The sequence below is a fragment of the Perognathus longimembris genome, chromosome 4 (assembly GCF_023159225.1).
Source record: "Perognathus longimembris pacificus isolate PPM17 chromosome 4, ASM2315922v1, whole genome shotgun sequence".
In the NCBI taxonomy this organism is placed as follows: domain Eukaryota; kingdom Metazoa; phylum Chordata; class Mammalia; order Rodentia; family Heteromyidae; genus Perognathus; species Perognathus longimembris.
Window position 1 is genome coordinate 18,197,043 of NC_063164.1, and position 24,430 is coordinate 18,221,472.

The following is a 24,430-nucleotide window of genomic DNA, read 5'->3' on the forward strand; positions in this document are numbered from 1 at the left end:
GCCATCCACTTGGGCTGCTCAGCCTCTCAGGTTTACTTGCACACCACAGGTTTTACATGAGGAATGACAGGAAGAAGAGGTGTACCTTGTGACCCTCTTGCATCAACCCTGGGGTGGGTCAACCTAAGACCACCATACCTTTCAAGTTAAGACACGAGTATCTGAAACTATGGACCCAATCATTAAGATGTCATTTTATTTTTTCAAAAGGTTCTTTCAAAATTTCACACATGATTGCTCACCTACACATAAACCAACCATGAAACGATAGGGGGGTAAAATCAGTGGTGGAAGAGCCGGAGATCTGTATGAGCCAAAATGATTCCCAGTTCATCACAAGCTTCAATCACAACCTTGTCAGCAGCAGACCCGGAGGGAGCGGCAATGTAGGCCACACCGCTCTGAGGGAAAAGCAATATTGATTTTCAATACACATGGCATGTAAACCTGCAAATCTCCAAATCCCCAACCAGAAAGCATGAGGCAATAGTGACCCAATTCTGTCAAAAAGGCATGGTAGCAGTACATGGGTCACTCACTGTTGATATGGAGAAGTCACCCACTTAACCCTCTGAACATTACTCGTTTTGTAACACTGCAACTGCTTTGATACATAACAAACCTAAAGATCAGAAGCAGGGTAGCAGAAGGTGTTTTCTATTCAATTCTATGAGGACATGCAGTCATTCCAACTTACCCTCTTAGCTCTGTCTACATTATCCCTGAAAGGGAAGAAGGCATCGGAACTGACAGAAACACCAGTTAGTTTGTCAATCCACTCCTTTTTCTCTGCCTCCGTTAACAACTCAGGGACTTCCTCAAACAGTGCCTTCCACTTTACCAAGTCTTCTCCCTGTGGAGCAGGAAGAGAAGGCGGTTAGTCTGACATCACCTTTATTGAGTTCCACTCAATGAAAAGCACCACGCCAGAAAGCCAGGCCCTCGTGCACTTGCTTGTGATTTCTTACTTGTTAAATCATCACACACTTTGGTGTGCATTTTTAGAAACTCTTTTGATGTTTTGCAAAGTACTTCATTACAGAAGAGTTTACCAAATACAGACTACATCATTTTATGTTCTAAGTCAGTTTACTTGAAAAAAATGTTCTTTGTCTGTAATCTTTCAGTTAGGTCTACTACTCTATATCCCTCTATCAAATAAATAGAAAATTATGTTCCAAAGGAGTCCTTCAAGTCCAACCCTGGAAACGGATGACATGCTACAATGATTATACAACAAGTATAAAGTTAGGTGCAAAAAAAAAAAATCAAGATATGAATCACAGTATTTGAATGACTGTGCTCCTCCAAAATGCATGCTGAAATTTCAGCTCCACTGCAGCAGTATCAAAAGGAGTGCGGGGATGGTGCTATGTGTCTTGAATCCCAGCACTCGGGAGGCAGAGAAAGATCGCACTTTGAGATCAGCCTGCTTCAAAAACAGAAATGAGGCCTTTGGGAGGTGATTTAGTGGAGAAGCTGTCTTTATGACTGGTCTAGCATCTTCCAAGGCAGAACATAGCATCTACTCCCCCAGCAGAGTAGTCTCCACCAGACACCAAATCTGCCACCACTTTGCTTAGACTTCTAGCCTCCAGGATTGTGAGAAATAATACAAATTACTCAGTTTGGGGGTCCTCTGTTACAGCACCACAAGTGGACGAGACAATTATTCTTATTTTAAAAGATACTTAGTGGGGCTGGGGATATGGCCTAGTGGCGAAAGAGCTTGCCTCGTATACATGAGGCCCTGGGTTTGATTCCCCAGCACCACATATACAGAAAAAAAAACGGCCAGAAGGGGCGCTGTGGCTCAAGTGGCAGAGTGCTAGCCTTGAGCAAAAAGGAAGCCAGGGACAGTGCTCAGGCCCTGAGTCCAAGGCCCAGGACTGGCCAAAAAAAAAAAAAAAGATACTTAGTGGCTGTAGTCCTGTTTATATATAAAGATTCTCCCAGGACCCCCACTTTTTATGGTGGGGGGAGAGAACAGAGACAGTCTCACTAGGTAGTCCACTAACTTGTGATCCTTCTGCTTCAGCTTTCCAAGTTCTGGCATGACAGGGGTAGCTGTCATCTCCACCTGGCCCACTTCCAGGACCATTGACATGCATTTGCTCAGTAATATCAGACAGAAAATATCTATGTATTAAAGTGAAAAAGGAAAGATCTTTTAAGTGTTTCTGGTGTACAAGTCACGCTGTGCACAGCCAGCCTCACTATTCAAAGAACCTCATGATTCCTGTTCCTGACAGATAACTGTGCATGGTCAATGCAGACCTCCCTGTGACTACCTCATTTCTGACTGCTGGATTCTCTGCTTCCCACCCAGCTTTGTGTTAAACAATTGCCATGTCCAGAAAAGGGCTAAACCTTTTCTTCTGGCATTTTCCTTGAGGCTTGCAATTAATTGGCCTACCTCAAAACAGAAGATACTTAAAAACATGAAAGGTAAGAAAAGCAGTCCAGGTGTTAGTGGAATGACCTGAGGACATGGCTCAAGTAGTAGAGTGCCAAACAAGTGTAAGACTTTTTTTTTGCCAGTCCTGGGGCTTGAACTCAGCCTGGGCACTGTCTCTGAGCTTCTTTTTGCTCAAGGCTAGCACTCTACCACTTTAGCCACAGTGCCACTTCTGGCTTTTTCTGTGTATGTGGTGCTGAGGAATCAAACCCAGGGCTTCATGAATGCTAGGAAGGCACTCTACCACTAGGCCACATTCCCAGCCCAAGTAAGACTTTCAAATCCCAGTACGACCACACACACACAAACAAAAACCCCAGTAGAGTGGGATGAAGGAATGCAGCTCAATGGTACACAGCCTGCCTAGCCTGTGCTAGGCTCAAGATTTGATCACTGGCACCTCTACTTCCAATCAACAAAGTTAAGTAAGACTCAAGATAATGGGAAATCAGTGAAAAGTTAAACAATTTTAGACAACACAATTTCAAGAAATATTTCTCTCTGTATAATGAAATACTAGTAACTGAGTAGTTACACTTAAGAAGGAATGTATATATTAACACAGTCCAAACAGAACTTAATGGTAAGCCTTTACCTCACCAATGGTGCCAGTCACATACTGATCAATGGCATTGGAGATTTCTGCTCTCTTCACCCCAGTTTTAAACTTCATGGAAAGCACTTGCGGATGGTGTCTAAGCCACCAATAGTTTGCCTTATCCCCTGCAAGGCGTGTGCAGTGTATCCGAGACTGCTGTCCGGCTCCAATGCCAATAACCTGGGGGACAGACATTGAAATGGACACCCGTTTCAACACGTTCTCAAAGGACATCAATAGGGAAGAAGTCACTATGAATCGTTTAGAACCAGCAATGGGCACAAATTACCAAGATTTTAGTTACTAGAGATGGGCAATTTTAAACCACTGAAGTTCTTTCAGGTCACATGTAATTATTATCCACCTGACTGATTAGACCCCCCGTTTGTGGAAAATAAATAAATAAATGCTGAGATGAGCTATAAATACTGCGAGAAGTGAGGACTCCCTATGCTGCATCAAATCATGCTCCCACCAAGTTAGGAGAGACTTTCACAGTCAACTAGCTCAACCATATATTGACTCAGACGTTAAGGAAGAGGTTAATATTGCAGATGCTGTTTGACTTAATAAAACCCACAGTAAAGTTTATTGTGTTTTATTTAAGTCAAACCCATAGTAAAGTTTACTGTGCTTACTTTAAGGTTAAAAATGCATTAAATATACCTGCTCTAGCAGTAGGCATCAGGGCTCAGGCCAGCCTATCTTTCACATGCTCACAATGCTTATTTTTGCAAAGGCACTTAACAAAGCCTGTTTTAAAAGCAAATGCTAAAGCTCTCATGGAATTTACAGTGCACTGAACATGAAAAGCATGGTGATGTGGGAATTCATCACAGTACCCTCAATTGGAAGTATTGCCAATTCAGCTGTTTTAAAATGGGGATGATCTGCATCTTGATTATAGCTGTAGTCAGTACACAATGTGTGAAAACTACATTTAAAAAGTGTAAATTTCAGTTCACAATTATGCCTCAATAAGCCTTATTTTCTCTTAGTTTAGTTCTCTTTTGCCAACAGATTCTTGAAAAGACAATGTAAGAGACTGGAGAGTGTAGTTGAGTGGTAGAGTAATTGCCTAGCATGTGAGTGCACAAAAAGAATGAATGAATGAATAAGATATACATATGAAAATATAGTCTGATGACTGGTGGTTCCATTCCTTCCTACCAGTAACAAATCCAAATGTGCCAACTCAGTCCTAACTAAGTTTAGTACTAGTTTGAGTTACTTCTTAAGCTTCAGTAGTTTTAATTGTATCCAAGTGACAAGTAAGCAATAACCAACATGAAAAAGGAACCGTGGCAAATTTCCTTTTCAAGCTGTCTACTACCTGAGCCAGATGGATTTCTGAATATCATTTTGTAAAACAGACACCACCACCCCCTCGGGGAAGCCTGGCAGCTTAGTTACCTGCCCGTTCTTGGCATAGCACACAGAGTTAGACTGGGTATACTTGATGGCGACAGTAGCTACGATGAGGTCTCTGAAGGCAGACTCTGGCAACTGAAATAAACAGAATGGCAAACTGCAGCAGGCTTGTTAAGAAACTCACTAATCTTTAAGCTTCTTACATACAGCTCAAATAACAGAACGACAGCAGACCTACTTCGTAGTCATGTTGCTTAAATGACAGTGAGATGAACTACTCATGCCACACACTCCATGTTTTACAAATAAGAATCACACATTTCAGATTCTATGGTAGTACTGTTGACACAGTGCCACCCAGTTGTGGCACAGACTCAAGCTATGACAATTTCTAACAACTTTTACATCAAGCCTGTATACATCACACACGATATGAAATGCTATATTTGTTTCAAAAGCTACAATATCTTATTACCTAGAGCACTAGTTATAGCTTCAATTACCTAGAGATCTAATAAAACTTACATGCAGAAACAATGCTAAGATTAGGATCATTTTCTGTTTTGTTTCTAACTAGAAACTGTTCAAACATTCACTGTAAACTATAAATCCAAATATATAATAACCACGTGACTGCCAAAAATCACTGTCTTTAATATAAAAAGTGAATACAAATAGAAAAAAGAACAATGATATCTATTGGTATGCTGACTGGACAAAGACATTAGATGCAGCCACCTGACTAAATTAACTAACAAAACAAACTAACAAAAACAAAGTATATATACAGGTATATTCCTGTAATCTCGGCACTCACAATGCTGAGGAGAGCTTGGACTATACAGTGAGACTCTGTCTCAGATAAACCACAAGTCAAAAACCAAAACCAAGCCAAAGATGAATTTGGCTCCTCCAAAAGTAAACATTTTGACTCTGAAGAAAATGTTACAGAGGATGAAAAGACAAAGTACAAACTGGGAAAAAAGAACAGTACTTGTAATACATTAAAAACATAAAAACAAAACAACACCTCAGAAGTCAGTAACAAAAACTCAAACAACTTAAATGGAAATGAGCAAGAGCTATGAAATGACTTTTCACCAATGATGGCAAATAATTGTATGGAAAAAAAGTTCAACACGAGCGATTATACAAATTAGGTCAGAATCACTGAGAAATCACCACATTTATCAAATCTAAATGAAAATAAAAAAGACACTCCACAAAAGCTGGTAGAAACAGAATCTCTCATCTATTAGTGCTGAGAGCAGACAAATACTGCCAGGCTGTACATCCTCTTTGAAACCCTTTGGAAAATTTAAAAGACTAAACATGTAACTATCATGTCTTGAAGCAATGAACACTCCTGACTAGGAGTGAAATGGAAACTTTAGCAGAGAAATGGAAACTTATGTTCACACAAAAGCCCATACATGAATGCAGTGGCTGTTAAGCTTGAGGAGGAGGCAGGAGCAGCAGGGGAGTGGCTACTGAGGGCAGAAGGGGGACCATGCATGACAGCAGTTTTCAAGTTTGCAATAACTAAGATATGGGGCTCAGTGCAGCTTCTGGAAGCCTTACAGTGCTAAGGGAAGAACTGGCATTCCGAGTACATTAGAAATGAGAATTCTAACAGATGTCCAGGGGTTCTGCAGAGTAGAAATGAACTATAAATAGGCCAGTCCTCACAAACGCTGAAGCCCAAACCAGCTCAATTTCTTACAGCCAGAGATAAGCACTCTCTCTCACCTGCCTGCCTCAAGTGCAAGTCAACTCTCTGGAGACAAATACCACCACCCATGCTCTTGATACTCTTTCATAGCCAGTGCCCAGCATTCAATCAAAAATTCTAGGCACAGGTAAACCAAAAAACAAAAGGATGACAGCTTCAAAGTACTGGGGAAAAAAAAAGCATAGCCAATTCAAACCTGACAACAGCCTTCACAAGTGGCTGACAGTCAATTAATCCTTCCTATCTGAAGGCCCAATATCTCAGGGGCTAGGGCTATAACTTGGTGGTAAGGGTACATGCTTACTATATGCCAGGCTCTGTAGTCAATTCTTCAAACCAAGAAAAAAAGAAAAAGAAAATACGAGCTCCATTTTCCCACCATGTAACTTTGGGCAAATTTCTACATGGTTGCCTATTCCACAATTTTGATATTTATAATACAGATGACAGTTACCTCCATCGTATGCTGAGATAATGAGGTAATACATGCACATAAAAATATCCCACCATTCCAAGAATGTATACCTCCTATAAGATTTTGAAAAAGAGAATAAGTATGAAAACTTGTCTACACAAACATTAATGATCACAGCACAGGAAATGAAAGCAACTAGATATCCATCACAGTACATCTGCCTATACATGCATTATCATGTGGTGTTTCAAACAGGTGCGCAGCATGACCTTCTGAAATTATTTATTGGCATTCAGTTCAATCATTTTCTTACTTACATCTTTATTCTTGGTAACGATGTTGTTGAATAATGACCTGTTGATGACACCATTGTTTCTCTTCTGGCTTAAACGAAGACCAAAGAGAGTTCGAACTTCATTTTCGTCTGGTTTGTAAGACTGGTCCATCTAATACACAAATTTAAAAAGTTAACTCTGCAAAGTCTTCATTTAATTTACATACGAAAGATTATATCACCCTGCTGGCCACAGTGGCATAGCACTTGGGAGACTGAGGTAAGAGAATCCCAAGTTTGAGGCCAGCCACTGTGGCCAGTAGGGCTCAAGAAGTAAAACATCAGCCCATAAGCATGCATACTGAATAAACTTGAGGCCCTCAGTTCAAACGCCATTACTATCAGCAACAACAAAAAGAAAATAAAGGAAAACAAAAAGAATGGAGACTATGATGGCAGCTAAGTATGGTGTGGTCAAGACAATTCTTAAAAAACAAACAAAACGCCAGCTATGTATACTCAACAGGGACTTCTTTCTTTGAAAAGTTGACATGGAAATTATGGTAAAATGTAGAATTACTGGCATTTTAAGGATATACAGTTGGCTTTCTGTATTTGTGCATTATCAGTTTATAAATTCAACCAAACACAGATTAAGAAAAAAAAATCACTGCACCTGAACTGAATGTATACAGCCTATTTTCCTTCTCATTATTCCCAACAAAACTATTTACATCATATTTCCCCTAGAGGAAAGATTACAGATGGGGAAAGAGATACAAAATAAAAGAGCAAATTACTATGGTGAGGTGCAATTGGACTGACCTGAATAACACAGTAGTTTCCATTTTTCTTTTTAGAAAGTATTTTTAAGGCTTCTTCCTCATATCCTGGGGCAACAATACCATCAGAAACCTGTAAACATATTCAAGGTTAATTTTTAATGTAATTTCATTGTTGTCATTAAGGTGTTGAATAGAAAGAAGAGTTACCATTTCATAAGTTAGGTAATGAGTAGAATTCTTTTGGACAATGTCACCTGTTCCTTCACTTTCAATGTTCATTTAAAAAATCAGATTGCTGATAAAAAATCTTAGCACGTCACCTGTCCCAGATAATGCAGCAGTATCATGAACAGATGACACTAATACTAAACTTGGAATACAGAGTTACTTTCTATAGCTGACCTATCTTATTATGCTCTCCTTTTATTTCATTATTAGTTTTAGCTAAGAATATATGGATGATTTCCTCAAGGAAAACTAATTATTATTCATGGGGTTGAGTTTCGTACTAGAAAGAGCACTCTCTACTCTTGGTGTTCAAAGTACCTGCTTATGTGACTTAGAGGAGGACTGTCCCTCAAATACCAAGCACAGAGATTAGCTTCCATTACAGGGTTATCACTAAGGTAAATGTCACAGCCTTGAGATAACCTGAGACATGCCATGCCATGTCCACTGTGGATGGGATAGCAATGGTCATGCAAATGATCTCTAAGTATTGCCAAGCTAGAGGATCCTCTGCACTTCAACTATGCTTTGTTTCTTAAATCTGTTCCATCTACCTTCTTTTTATCTTCTGTCTCTCAACACCAATGACATCCTTGCTTTTCTAGAATGTTCATTTGGTGTTCAAATGATGAGGGCCGGGTTACATATTAGTTTAATTTTCCCCTTTCTATACATATTTACAAGATTACATTAATGGCATTAAAAGATATGCCCAAGAGAGAATACAATAGTAACATAAACACCAAAACTTTATGAAAACACAGATATCAATTTGAAACATGAAATCTCAAAACAATTGAAGGATTCAGCTTCTACATAAAACATCAACATTTACTTGATAATTTTAATTAATTTAAATAGTTTAATTAATTAATACAAATATTGCAGTTTAGTGTTTCTATGAACATTATGAACAAATGTCACTTTATCATTTAATCATGGATCAAAATACGTAAGTGTCTACTAACTTCTCTTGAGATAATTTTTGCAGTGGGGACATCACAAATATCAGATAATGCAATGAAGTCACCGAATGAAGACATTCTATCAGCCCCTGCAAATAAAAGTTACAAAAAGGTACTTTCAACATTAAGTATCATCACATAGAAAAAGATAATTTAAAAACTCTTGTGCAATCACATAAAATCTATTTTCTCTAAAGTTAATTTTCTGCATATGCTTTAACCAACAGACCAATGTCACTTTAGTAATCAGTAACAAGGTATTCATTAATTTTATCTTTAGCATTAGTAAACATTTTTCTGTTAAACATCAGATTAAAGATTTTCCAAGCTTTTCAGCCACATGGTCTCAAATCTTTACTTTTAGTTCAAAATCAGCCACAGAAAATATTAAAAAGTGGCTTCAACCTAAACTATAATAACAGAAAGCAGACTGGAAGCAGATTGGATTCAGCCAAAGGGATAGTTTTCTAGCCCTCGATACATGTGGTGAGCTATGGTAAACTTATTAGAAATCGTCCTTAAATGTACTCACTTGATATCCAACTCAAGAATTAGATGTTTCTAAAATATGTAAAATATAACTCCTAACTAAATCAGAAAAGCCCATTCAAAAGCCTAATCTACATTTACACAAACCAAATCCCTTCTGTGTTTCCATTTACTGCATTATAACACTGACATACCACTCATTAGGCTTGGTAGTAGTATATACCCATAATCCTTCCACTAAGGAAGTACAGGCAGGTTAAGGCCAGCCTGGGGTTACATGGTAAGACCTGTTTCAAGCCTTTTATGAACAAATTTATTCTGAGGTGCTCATACATCCATTTTCAAGTATTAATGTAAAGAAGATAAACTGATATCTCACAATGAAGAAAGGATGCTACAAGTTAGCTCTATTCAGAATAAAATGCTGAGTTTTTTGGCCCCAAAAGTCAAACATGCTGGTGTTCTGACCTCTTGCTCTCGCATATGCAGTTGACACAGGAGTCAGGGTGTCATAGAGGTCGTAGACCATGCAGACTTTGGCCTCCTCTTGACTGAGTGGAATTCCAACAGCAGCACCTGGTAAAGAAACCCATGAAATAATCACAAACTTAATACCTCAAGCTGCCATTAGTCAATTCCAACATTCAAACTCTTTTTTTTTTCTTCAAAAAATTGTCTATGTAGCACATTTTCTAACAACTGCGCCAAATTAAATAAAACTCTATTATTTAGCTAGGTCATTAAATATCAAAAATACAGTTGCAGGAGGTAGGGGAAACAGTACAAAACCAACAGTACAGAACCACTGGAGGCAAAGGAAGCTGTCCACTGTGGACTCTTTTCTGTTCATCAGTAACATCCATTGACACTGAGAATCATTGCATGTTAGACCACCTACAGACTTGCTGATACCTACAGATGACTACAATGGGGAATTAAGGACCTAAATAGATAGAATAGCAAAGGCTAACATAAATTATAGGTAAAGCAAGAAACGCTTTTAAAAGCATAGAAAAATATTATTTGGCCTATTACATTAAGCTATCTCATTCATTTTTAAGTCTTCAGGTTGATATTGGTAAGCTTATCCTACCTCATAATCACTCCATAAAATTATATATATCGTATTTTGTCATATTAGCACTGATATCATTATCCACACACTTGCCCAAAGTGGCTTTAGACAAAACAAAACACCTATATTCATGTTATGGCTTGTCAAAGTTGAAAGTCTGTGAAATTCTTATCTCTAAAAAAGGAAGAGGTGGAGTTTTGGTTCAAGTGGTAGAGCCATTTGCCTTGAGCAAAAGATGCTCAAAGACAGCACCCAGACCCTGACTGAATTACAGCCTCAGAACTAGCATAAAAAAAGAAGAAAAATTTTAAAGCAATGTATTTTGAGTATTTCCAAGGCATTCTAGCTCAGTGCTTACCTGCTGGGCTGACATGCTTGAAGGAGGCTGCGGCTGGGATGTCTAAGGCTTCTTTGAGCTCCTTCACCAGCTGCCAGGCATTCAGAGCATCACACAGGTTTATAAACCCAGGGGCTCCATTCAGAACTATACATAAAAATATAGAAACTTAACCAAGACAGGCCAACAGAGTCAGATACATGTGCCTTGCTTAAAGTACAAAATGTAAAGACTGTGCACATGTTTTAATACTGAAGATACAAAGAGACACAGTAAATATATTAATAACTTGATGAAAAAGGAAAGCAAACCAGCTAAGTGTGAGCCTATTATTAAAGAATGTGCACACATAATCACACACATTACCAGAACACCCAACCCAGTCGGACTAGAAATCAATTCATCAAGGGAATACAAGACTAGCAATCAGATAGCTTCATGTAAAAATTAAGAACATTAAACAACTGTGACAGGTGGTATAAATTTTAGGTTATAAACCTTCTCAATATCATTTATTACATTACAAACTAAATAAAGCAAGAGCTAGGTGGAAGGAAAGAAGGGTGCTATTTTCTTATAGCAGACACAACAGGCCCTGTCTAAAGCTGAACTAGACACAAAAAAAGCTGCAATGTAAGAGTCTGTCACTGCCTATTTTCTAGACAGTGGTAGTTTTTAGGATCTAATGTGTCTTGTGAATAAGCCTAAGAAATTCAGTACACACAAAGAAACAGTTGGATGCCACTTAATTAAAAACAAAAATGTGTGATTTCATTTCCTTCATGTGTTATGTTAGATGGGTGAGACTTGCCAAACATTACCAAGTATCTACTACAGTATTATTCACTGCTCTTGGTACCCAAGACACAGAACACATTCCTCCCATATTCCCCCAAAGTTGAATGGCCTCACAGAGCTTTTGGGGGAGGCAAACAAGAAACAGAACAGACAACTAACAGTAAATGTTAGGTATTGATCCAAATGAGTTGAAGATGTCCATTAAAAAAAAAATCTGTAAATAATTGCAAAATCAGCTCCTTTGGCCTTTTCTTGTCTTTGGTGGCCTGACTCAGGTCAGACCATGATATAGGCTTACCTGGAAAACAAGAACTCAGCTCTAACTGCCTCACCACCTTATCTGCATATGCAGAGAAGGTAAGCAATGTCTACAGATGGTTGGAATGACAGCTATGTATTTAAAATGCATTGGGCCAGATACTCTAGATTCTTCATATTATAAAAAAATTTTCCTAGTTCTGTGCTGCAATAACAAATACTGGTGACAAAATAATTTATAAAGAAAAGTAACTTAAGGTTCTAGAGTCTGGAAAGTTCAAAATTCAGGGGTCTGTGTGCTTTATCATAACATGGCAATGCCACAGGTGTGAGGGAAAAGGAAGAGAAAGGAGAAAAGGACCATCACTTGATAGCACCATTAGTCCATTGATGAGGCAGTGTCCTCATCTTTTCTTAAAACTTGCTGGAAACCATACCGATGTATAGGATGGAGGCTGGAATTATACTAACTCAAACCATTTACCTTGCTTCCTCCATCTCACCCACACTGGTAAAGAAGGGAAAAAGGAAGCTGAGCAGAAAGCCTGCTGCTTCTTTTTTTCAACCTGGGCTCTGGCATGTTTTCAAGTATCAATAAACTTGTCTGCTCAGATCCAGAGCCAACCCTCCTGTGTAGTGCTTAGCCTCCAAGACGCCACACCTGTAACTCCTCTGCTCTTCTCAACACTCCCTCCTCTGAGATGACGTGCTCTAACGGCCCAATTCAGCAACAAGGCAGGGAAAAATACTGAAAACCTCCAAAGTTCTGGTTTCCCACTGCTGGTTCCTCTACTACTTACCAAGCAGAGGTAAAGAACTTCAAGGTATGGTCATGATCCTCTATGAAATCCAGGCCATGCAATCCTGTCTCAGAGCTTCAAACAATATCTACAAACCAAGACATTCCAATCTGTATCTCTAACTTGACCTCTTCCCACAAACAAGATGTGTGGGTTGTAAGGTAGGACACAAGGTGCAACTCCACTATTTGTGCTCACAAGTCCAACTGGCATCTCAGACTTCGATAGCTTAAGACATAGTATGTAATAAAACTTCTAAATGTGAACCATATCAGATATGATATAACAACAACACAGAGAAACACACATGGATCCAGACACAGCCCACTGTGCCCTATCACACAGGGCTTCACCTGTGATGGGGAGCTTGGGCTTCAGGGTGTACAGCTGGGCAGGAGTCTGATGAGGGTTCATTCCATACCTCAGAGGCATCTGAGATATTCCTTTGCTGTACTGTCTCCTAAAGTAATCTGAAATTGCTTCATCATATTGTGCTGTGTGAGTGAAGGCCTACAAAAAAAGGATAAGTAGTTAAGAGACCAAGAACAATATTTCAAAGTGGGGGGACAAGATGTTCTGAGGCACACATGGGGCCTATATACATGCATGCATATATATATATATATATATACATACATATATATACAAGACACCAATTACCAGTTTATGGCAAACCTGAACATCTTTTCCCAATTCTCTTTCAATCTCTTTGTCAAATATTCCTGTTTGGTCTCTCCTTTTTTTTGGCCAGTCCTGGGCCTTGGACTCAGGGCCTGAGCACTGTCCCTGGCTTCTTCCCGCTCAAGGCTAGCACTCTGCCTCTTGAGCCACAGCGCCACTTCTGGCCGTTTTCTGTATATGTGGTGCTGGGGAATCGAACCTAGGGCCTCGGGTATACCAAGGCAGGCACTCTTGCCACTAGGCTATATCCCCAGCCCTGGTCTCTCCTTTTTATTTTTATTTGTTTGGTGTCAGTCCTGGGGATTAGACTCTGAGCTGCTGTGCTATCCTTGAGCTTTTCGTGCTCAAGGCTAGTGTATTTTACCACTTGAGCCAAAGCTCCACTTTCACATTTTTGGTGGTTAATTGGAAAGAAAACTCTCAATAGACTTTCCTGCTTGGATTGGCTTCCATGATCCTCAGAGCTCAGCCTCCTTGTGTGGCTAGGATTAGACATGAGCAACTGGCACCCAGCTGGTCTCTCCATTTTTAAAAAGGTACGGCCTCAAGCAGTGCCTCTGTAGATGACATATTCTAGCCGGAACTGGTTACTGTCTGGGTTGGCAATCACTGTGCTAGCTGGATGTTACAGTATTACAGAAGTACGTCCCTACCTTCAAAGCTAACTGTCGCCTTGTCTCCAAGGACGTATCGTGACTGTCAGAGCTCTTCATCTCTGTGGACACTGCCACATAGTCCTCTGGTTCACACACCACTGTTACTCGAGCATGGTTTTTGGCTGCAGCTCTCAACAAGGTTACTCCACCTTTAAAGGACAAAAGACATTTATTACTATTATATATTATAAACACATACACTGGCATTTCCCTATCAAGTGATAAACCTCTTGAAGTTTCTACTTGAATTTCTAACTTAAAAAAATAAATAAGGAAAAAAATAACCAATATAAATTGGCTAATAAAGTGTACTCTTTAAGTAGGGTGTGTTGGCTCACACCTGTAATCCAGCACTGGAGAGGCTGGAGCAGAAGAATCTTGAGTTAGAGGTCCATTTAGCTCAAGCTATATAAAGTCTAAGAGTAGCCTAGGCCATCTGGTGAACCCCTGTCTCAAAAGACCACATATACACACACACTGTATAGCAGAAAGTATTAGAATTTAAACAATTGCATTCTCTGTCAGTCTTCAAAATGGTTTATCTAACTCACCAATATCAATTTGCTCAACAGCCTCTTCAACAGTCACCTGTGGAGAAGCCACGGTCTTCACAAAGGGATACAGATTACAAGCAACAACTCTAAGATTGAGAGAAATTTATCAGTCATTAACAATCTCAACCTATATGGTTTATACAGTAAGCATAACCGAAAGCAATACAAACATAAAATAAAGACTATGAACATGACATTTGAAAATTCAGTTTAAGTACATATAAAGTCTGGAGGTCCTATGGTTCTAGAACACATATAATTTGTCACACACACACATCATTCTCTCAGAACCATAATGCAATGTTATGGGGGCTGGGACTATTGCCTAGTGGTAAAGTGCTTGCCTCACATACATTCCTCCTGAGGTTCCATTCCTCAGCACCCATATATAGAAAAAGCCAGAGTGGCACTGTGGCTCAAGAGGTAGAGTGCTAGCCTTGAGCAAAAAGAAGCCAGGGACAGTGCTCAGGCCCTGAGTCCATGCCCCAGGACTGCCAACAAAAACAAAACAAACAAACAATGCAATGTTATGGTTTGGGTAAACTGAACTCCCCTGTACTACCAGACCATCAAAAATTTACTTTTTTTGCCTGGCATGGTGACACACACCTGTAATCTCCTCTAAACAAACAAACAAAACAATTTTAAAAAATAAAAAAGACAAGTTCCTAAAAACATCTCACTTAAGACTGTGATAGCTATTTTCTAGGACATCCAAATTTGTATTTTTTTCCAACAGATCACATACAATGATGCAAAACAATGGGGTATTATAAGAGCATTTTGCTTATAGAGAAATCATGAAGATAATTGTAGCAAGAAGCCGAAATAATAACCGAAAAGTTGGAAAAATTATGCAGAGGTCTACTACAAGGACTGCAACATGAAGAGTTCTGTAGCCCTCTAGCCTAATTAGGAAAACCTGGTAAAACAGTTCATTCTAGAGAATTATCCAGATACCAAAACTAGACAAATATGTAAAAGTAAAAATCTACACTTGAATGTAGTGATGGTTATACCACTTGTATGAATACACTCAAGATCCTTGAATTCTGTATTTGAAATCAGTGACCTGCATGATACGTAAGTTAAAACTATTATATATGTTTAAATGAACAAGCTAGGTGTGGTGGTACATGCTTATAATCCTAACACTCAGAAAGCAAAAGTAGGAGACTGAAGAGTCACGGCCAGCCTGGCCTATGTAGTAAGATCTCTCTCTCTCTCTCTCTCTCTCTCTCTCTCTCTCTCTCTCTCTCTCTCTCACACACACACACACACACACACACACACACTACCAAAGAGTTATATGTTTTGGAAATGTAAATCTGGCAAAATTAAAATGCTTACACAGGTAAAATACAGAAGAGATTTGCTAAAGGTATAGTGAGTGAAAGAAAAAAATACTCTGCCTCTGTTCCTTAATGGGTTAAAATATTCAACTTCAAATTTTACCTTATAAGACTGAAATCGAGTCGGGACATGTCAGCATTATCTTCTGGGATATTACGAGCCAGAATACCTAACATAACAAAGTTAAAAATAAGCTCAAGGATTTTCTTTCAATATCATGCTATCAGGTAACTCTGTTAATGTTCATTGCTCAAGGATTTTCTTTCAATATCATGCTATCAGGTAACTCTGTTAATGTTCATTTTTGGAGGACTTTAAGATAGGGTCTCCCTATGTTGCCCAGGCTAGTCCTAAACTCCTGGGTTTAAATGCTGGGATTACAGGTACATGCCACTGTACCTAGCACCTCTAACATGAAATGCTCAAAGAATTATCAAACAATAACGACGATAAAATAGTAGGTATTGTTTAAAATCTTTTGATATAATACTTAGTTCCTTTTTCATAACTGTATTTTTGTGGTCTTTTCTATTTTGGTATGGACATCAAAACCAGGGAATATTTGCTAGGTAAGTTCTTTGCCACTAAGCTATATTCCAGCTCTAATTCCTTTTACTGATTCTTTTTTTTTTTTGCCAGTTCTGGGGTTTGAACTCAGGGCCTGAGCACTGTCCCTGAGCTTCTTTTGGCTTAAGGCTAGCACTCTACCACTTGAGCCACAGCACCACTTCTGGCTTTTTCTGTTTATGTGGTACTGAGGGCTTCATGCATGCTAGGCAAGCACTCTACCACTAAGCCACATTCCCAGCCCTCAATCCCTTCTTCTTAAGCAACAAAACACAGAAGAATTCTGCTGCAATTACTATGGGTCCATCACAGTTCATGTGTTCTCAAGTCAATGGCTGTCTATGATCCTCAACCTTTGAGCCTTCATACAGCTGCATTTTACTACAACCAGAGAGTTAACAATATTCTTACTGCTAAACATTTTGGTTTATAAGCAATGTGCTATGTCTAATAAACAAATGTAAACACTTCGAAAGTCAGTTACATTCTGACACTAAGATTGAACTACTTTGAAAGTCTGTACTTTGTTGTCCATACTATACTTTATGAAATATGAAAGCATATGTGACAAAACCAAAATAACTGGAGAATTAGACTCAAGTTTATGATTCCTCTTATTTTCTGTAAAGTCATTAACTAAAACATTGCTGAAGTCTGCTGATTTTTATACCACTTACCAGCATGGACTGCAGGATGCAGGGTTTTCACACGGCCCCCTAACATTTCAGGAAATCCAGTTATGTCAGAGACATCTCTAAAAACAGATTAACAAAACATTACTACAGTTTCTGAACTGTCACTTTGCATTATTCAAAGGATCTACCATCAAGTCTATTGCTCTTATTTCAAGGGACTAAGAATTAACTGAATATAAGAATTATTCTAGTTTTTGAAGTTTTTCACTGTATTTGATCCCTCCTTCCCTGAGTCTTTGTGTGTATGTTTCTTTCCTTCTCCTTAACCTCCTCTCTCTTTTTCTATTTCTTGTGCTGGTACAAGGCTTGAACTCAAGCCCTCCAACTCTTGCTCAGCTTTATTACTTACAATGGACACTCTACCACTTAAGCCATGCCTCCAGTCCAGTATTTTTGCTAACTGGAGATGGAATCTTGAGAACTTTCCCACCTAGGGTGGTTTTGAATCTTTATCCTCACATCTCAGCTTCTTGAGCAGCTAGGAATACAGGCATAGGTCACCAATGCCTGGTTCTATACTCAATTTAAGTAAAATTCTACTTATTTTCAAAAATGCTTATCATGTTTTTAAACTGGTATGTTTACAGGAAGAATTGTAAGTACTAAAGCATTAGTTTTGCAACTTTCAGAAGAGAATCCTAATCCATACTAATTAAATATTGGTAAGAATAAATTCAGCTGGACATGGTGGCTCATGCCTACAAATACCAATACTGGAGAGGCAGAGGAAAAATCTATAGAGTTCAGGGTTGGTGTGGGCTCCCAGTAGTAACACTATTTCACGAACAAAAAACAAAAAAATTCAACTGAGAAGCAACTAGTCACAAAGTAATCTCAGAAACTGACCAAGGCAGAAAAATAATTTAGTTTTATGATTTAAAAAAAAATTCCAGGCAGCTCCAGTCCAACTCCTAGTGTGAGAATGGAGGTTTTCTTGACTATAAGTATTAGTTCACACCTATAATCTCAGTTAAGTGATGCTGATATTAACATAACTGGTAAACTCCACACAAAAAGAAATGACTTGAATCAAAGGTTTAAGTATTAAATGTTGCAATTACAGAAATGTTTTAAACAAACACAAAATACAAGATAGGACTAAGCGAAGGGAAATATTTATATATTAATCCTTATCATCAATTGAGCCCCAGAAAATTGTATCTATATGTAGCAGAAAAATGCCCATAGTATATACAGGAAGAAAAAAAAACCAGGAAGCAAAATCATCTCTATGAGTTGTGAAATAATGTAAAGGATATACTTATGAAAATAATGAAATACAGTTAGTAATTACAAGTCACTTCTACTTTTGACATGTATAGTTCCTACATTTTTCAAATTTTCTATAGTCAACATGTTGTAAGAAAATAAACATTTTAAGGCAGTAAATTCTGACAACAGGATACTCAATTTTCAGGGTAGACTCTCCAACTAAGGAGAGTCATTTGTGGGATGGATATAGGATGCATGAGGCCTAGGTTCAATCTCTAATGTGGGAGGGGAAGAGGATGAAGAGTGCTTGAAGTGCAAATGAGCTGTGACTAGCTAGGAACTTACAGTTCCATCAAATGAAAACTGGTGAAGCATGATTCAAATTCAAAATTCCCTTGATGCAATTCAGGACATTAAATCAATTTCCTCCAACCAAGGAAAATTGCTTAAAACTTATAGATGGCTGGCAGGTTTAGTCACAGAATTAAACACCTGGTCAATGAAAAAGCGTGTTACTCCTTTGCACTTCAGAAGCTGTATCTAACAGTTGTAGCCTTCATAAGTACATGCTGTACACTCACTGATTATAATCACATCAGTTTACTTCATAACAAGATAAGAGCCAACTTACTGGGATAAAATCTTGACCTGTTACTAGCTAGTGTGATCTTGGGCAAATTCCTTCTTTGTGCATCAGTTTCCTTTTCTATCACTGAGGATAATACTATCTAAATCAAAAGGTCTTTCAATGACAGGAGTCAATACACATATCGAACTCATCAATGGGCTAGGTCTAAATAAACCACTTAATGGTGAACTCATTCACAGTCCCAACACACATTTAGAGATATTCACAGTCCAACACACATTTATCATAAGGGTATGCAAGGAATGACATGGAATAAGGATGATGGGTATGCCACAACACACAGTATTTTTCCCCTCTACTTTTGATTAGTCTGAACTGTTTCCAAAAAACAAAGTTGGGAGCAGGGAAGCCACAGACAAGGACCTTTCCTTCATTTGGAGAAAACGGGAAAACCCCACCCCACCTGAGCCCAATGGAAAAATTCAGGTCTGGACTTAGACCTCTCATCCTACTGCTGTTTACATACGTCAAACCCCCCTGCCCGCTGAGAATCAAGGATCAAGGACAATGTGCAAACATATTTTGAGAAACAAACGCACTTACTGAATAAAGTAAGGTATATTCTTGCCACCTTGAGTTGTCAAATGGATGGGAACTATGCATTGCTGAGTAGCATTTCCCAAATAACATCAATAATCCACCTCTGTGGGGCTCTAGATATTTTCCACATGAAAGTAGATACTTTTAGTCTTTTCTTAAGAAATATATCTTAGGGTTGGGTACGTCCTTCCTTTTAACACTGGCTGTAGTTTACCATCACTGTTTCTGCTGGTCTTTTGCATTTTCTACTCCCCTTGCATCTGAATGGCAATTCCTTGAGGATAGGAATGGCCTCTTGATTTATTTCCTGTATATCCATCCCTTCCCATTTCCTGGTCAAGTAACAGAAAAGCTTTTGAAGGAGCAGTACATGACTTATATCTTCATATGGTTACTAAAGATGCAAGGCAGGTGTGACACTTCCTGAAGTTTTGTTTAAGATAATGGGACACAGCAGGTCATATACATAGTGTAAACTTTGGTGTTTGTTGTGCATCACAACCACTCTATGTTTATTTGTTAAAGAAAAGGTGGCTAAATAAGAACTAAGACTCCAAAGCTAGGCCCACCTAGGTTCCAACCCTAACTCTAAGCCCTTCAACTCTGTAAACTTGTGCAGAAGTTAGGAAATTGAGATCTCTGTACCTCAGTTTCCCATCCACGCTGCGTTACCGGGACGAGAATAAGGTACTTTACCCGGATTCCGTTCCTTTCTGGTTCACCAGTTCGCACTTTTGGATTTTACCTCACACACTAGGGCTGGGCCTTACCTGACTGCCAAGCCAGCATCCCTGAGAGCTTTTGCAGTTCCTCCGGAAGCTACTAGATTCAAGCCGAGAGACGCGAGGTTTCTGGCAAATTCCACAAGGCCAGTTTTGTCAGAGACACTAAATAAAGCTGAAACAGAAGACATTTTTTTTTTCCTCTCGTTACTCGCGGTACGCAGCATTACGTTCTCTAAGGAGGTGTGGGGGAGAAGGACGAACGCACAGGCCCGTACCGGGGCCCGCGGACAAGGCCGCCCCAAGCCGGGGCCGCGCGGGGCTGAGGCGGGCCGGGGTTTCCGCAGTACGCCCGACCCCACCGCCGCCACCGCGGGCCACGGACAAGGATTCCAAGGCGCCGACCCACGGGGGTCTCACCGAGCTGGCCGGGAGCCATGGCTGCAGCGCGGGGTCGCGGTCAGCGTAGCGGGAGAGGCGACGCCACGTGTGGAGGGAGGCGGGAGGCCGAGACTTGGAGGTTCAGGAAGCAGATGGGCGGGGCCGACCCGTCATGCGGCCTAAGCCCCGCCCTCCGCGCTCCCTTCCCAGCCCCTCCCATTAGGGAAATTAACGCCGCGGGCGGGATGGAAGGCGGGACCTGGCCCCGAGCGCTGGCCCTGAGCAGCAGCCTCAGAATTTGGATTCTGGGCTTGTGAACCACGGATATGGCCCTTGTTCCTCTAGATGCGGCCGCTCTGAGACCTCTGTTGCAATTGCTGATGCCCTGGCGACCTAATCCCAGGTTGGGATGCGGACAAAAGTGTCACAAGTATCCTCATGCTGAAAACAAGTAAAAGAAACCCATGTTCTTAGAGGGACAAAGCTAGAAAGGACATTGGGCATCCTTTAGCATGCTTCCTTTTTCATCCTTTCAAAAAATAAAATCCAGACTTAAAAGTCGACTGGCTTCTAACATCCACAGATCAAAACCAACAAAGAAAGAAGTTGACAACTGAGGTTTATAGTTGCTTAAGGGGTATGTTTCTTTTTGGACAATGTCACCCGTTCTTTCTTCACTCATTCACAGATTTTTCCCCTCCCATTTCCACCTACAAGTTGTATGGTTCATTTTCAACAGGGTGTCTTTTGTTCACCCTTTGACAACTGAGGTTTTTCATTCCAATATTATCAAATTGCCTCAAATCTGAATCAAGATATTGTTTTCCTCAAATTCCTAAATTTTATTTGGCCTCTCAGGTCTAGATGAGAGAAATGCTGTTAGGTCTGCATTGAGAATAGCTTCTGGCCCCTTCCTTTTCACCTGCCTGAAACCAGTACTCACCTGACTGTGGGTCACCAAAGGACCCAGACTCTGAGGTCACTTCCTCATCCCATATTTCCCTATATAATCTGGGGAAACAGAAGTCCCCTCTCTCCTTTTCTTTCCTCTTTGTCTCCATGCTCCTCCATCTCCTGTGGCCAGCAGTTTGCTCCCCCTTTTTCCCCCCTCCCAAAAAAACCCCAATAACATGTGGCAGTTTCCTTCCAACAAACCTTACACTAACAATTCATGGGAGAAGATATTTTACTTGCTAAAAACCATGTTAGCAAAACTGTACACATTTCGATAGGAACAGGTGGTCCATGCCCATAATTTTAGTTATTAAGGAGGCTGAGATCTGAGGATCAAGGTTCAAAACAAGCCTGAGCAGAAAAAATATGGGAGACTTATCTCTAATTAACCACCAGAAAGCTGAAAGAAAAGCTTGGCTCAGATAGTGGAGTATTAGCCTTGAGCACAAAAGCTCAGGGATAGTGCCCAGACCCTGAGTTTAAGCCCCAGGACAGACAGACATACAGACAGACAGACACACACACACCACACACACACACACACAAATACATATTGCTGTCCATACATGCCAGGTTTTAATGCTCATTATTAGGATTTATATTACAATCTAGTACCTGTAACCTTTTTATTCTTTTGTCTAGGCCCACAGACTATGCTTGATTGCCTATCTACCAGCTTGCCTTCCTTCCTTCCTTCCTTCCTTCCTTCCTTCCTTCCTTCCTTCCTTCCTTCCTTCCTTCCTTCCTTCCTTTCTTCCTTCCTTCCTTCTTTCCTCTCTCTCTTCCTCTCCCTCTCCCTCTCCACCTCTCTGTCTCTGTCTCTCTTTTTCTTTTGTGTCACTTCTGGGGATTGAACTCAAGGTCTCATACTCTTGCTTGGCCTTTTCACTCATTACTAGTATTCTACCACCATGCATCCACTTCCTTATTTAGTTCTGTTTTTCCTTTCCCTTACTTTCAGTCACTTCCTTACTCCCTCAAAAAAAAATTCCTAAATACATCCTTCTTCCTAATACTTCTCACATTTTTAAGAGAGAAATAAATAATGATCTATACATTGTCTTTAGGATGTGTTTGTTAACTGTTTTTTCATTTTTTTTTTTCATTTGCCAACTTGAATTTAGAGAGACAAGGTTCATAGCAGGAGCAAAGGACATGTCCCTCTCCTTAGGTTTGTAAAGAAATAAAAATTAGAGAAAAAAGATGATTTGATGAAATTTTTTTCTGGGATGCTTTGATGAGAGGAAATCAACAGTGCCTGAACAATAGACATTTTCTCTCCATGCAGATTACAAACATTTATTCTTTTTGATAAATATTTATTGACTCCCAAGTAGCAGAAATACTGGGTGGTGAAGAGAGATAACTATCACCTAATCACAAACTGAAGAAGCTCATGATGAGATGGAAGAAAAGACACGTTTTATTGTAACGAGAAAATATTAGTACAAACAGAAAACAAAGCATTGAACTGATTTTTATAAAGTCTCCTTGGTTAGAATTAGACACAATTTCTTTCACTTCAAGGTATGTACTTTGATTTATTTGGAGTCATTCTTCCACAGTTTTAGGATACAGTCTCGACAGGTCGTTCACATGTTAGTGGCAAGAAGAGCAAATGAGATTTTCTTCCTGGCATTGTGATCCCAGACAAGACAATTCATTTTGGGGGACCTTTGTGACTTTACATACAATAGCACACTATTTGTTTTGTAAGGTCCACGCCTGGGAGAGCTCCATGCACATATCCCCTACCTGTTTAAGTCTGTGCCCAGTATCTGTGTTACCTAGGTAACTGGTACACCTGGAGGCAGTCACTTCCCCTTTCTTGAGGTCACATCCAATCCACCTGGCCATACCTCCCACTCTGCCTTTCGGTGGTTCAGCCCTTTCTCTGGCCATGCATCATCTCAACCACAGGCCATGCAAGTGTGCTGGTCCTAGGGTTTGAACTTAGGGCCTGTGCATTGTCCCTAAGCCTTTTTGTTCCAGGCTAGCACTCTACCACTTGAGACACAGCCCCAATTCCAGCTTTTTTGATGGTTGAATGGAAATAAATCGCATGGACTTTCCTGCCTGGGCTGGCTTCAGCTTGAAATCCTCAGATCTCAGCATCTTGAGTAGCTAGGATTCCAGGCATGAGCCTCTAGCACTCAGCCTGAATGTGCTTTTGTTTCCATATAGTTTTTTTTTTCTTGTATAGCTTCTTCCAAACCCACCCCTCTCTGCCATCACTTAGCTAAGTGTGACTTGGCCAAGTGCTTTTTGGTACAAATTCACTTATAGGCTGGTTCTGTCTCATCAAATTTTCATGCTTGCAAAGCTGTGAAGGGAAGATGGGAATGGATAAGAGCTGGTCATCTGGGGACATTTAGCCTTCACAAGAGTGAGAAATCTAATCACAGAGGCTGGAGGTATGGCTCAAATGGTAGAGGATACAACCTATAGAAGAATGCAAGCTTTTTCCTACTCATAATTTATATGTAGCTATTTTTTTTCATCATGACTCACACTTGCTAGGGTCCCACACTCTCTCACTTGAGTTATATCCCAAATCCTCTGGTTTTCATTTTGCCTTTTAGATAGGGTCTTGCTAACTGATTCAGGCTGGCTTTGACTGAGAGATCATCTGACCTCTGCCTCCTGAGCAGGAGTGTGTCATCATATATGACTTTTGCTTTGTTTTGACAATACTAGGATTTGAACTCAGAGTCTCATGCTTGCTAGGTAGGCACTCTACCACTGAACCATATCTCTCAACCCTTATTTGCTTTGAGTCCATTTGCCAGTAGGGTCTCCAATTTTTTTTTTCTTTTTAAAAACCATGATCCTCTAATTTACAGCCTCCCACATGGCTGGGCTCACAGGTCAGCACCACCACAA

General features: G+C 39.9%; 1 protein-coding gene across 1 annotated transcript; it reads right to left on the minus strand.

Moving 5' to 3' along the window:
- Window positions 1–168: 168 nt before the first annotated feature.
- Window positions 169–20,756, minus strand: Atic (5-aminoimidazole-4-carboxamide ribonucleotide formyltransferase/IMP cyclohydrolase). Its single transcript, XM_048344816.1, has 16 exons — window positions 20,633–20,756; window positions 20,261–20,387; window positions 17,072–17,148; window positions 15,930–15,996; window positions 14,472–14,560; window positions 13,918–14,069; window positions 12,937–13,093; window positions 10,749–10,874; window positions 9,784–9,891; window positions 8,830–8,915; window positions 7,674–7,763; window positions 6,892–7,020; window positions 4,470–4,562; window positions 3,054–3,236; window positions 698–853; window positions 169–401 (listed from the first exon to the last, which is right to left on the minus strand). Exons 1-16 carry the CDS (start codon window positions 20,649–20,651, stop codon window positions 282–284), a joined length of 1,779 nt encoding a protein of 592 aa, XP_048200773.1. The 5' UTR covers window positions 20,652–20,756; the 3' UTR covers window positions 169–281.
- Window positions 20,757–24,430: the final 3,674 nt, after the last annotated feature.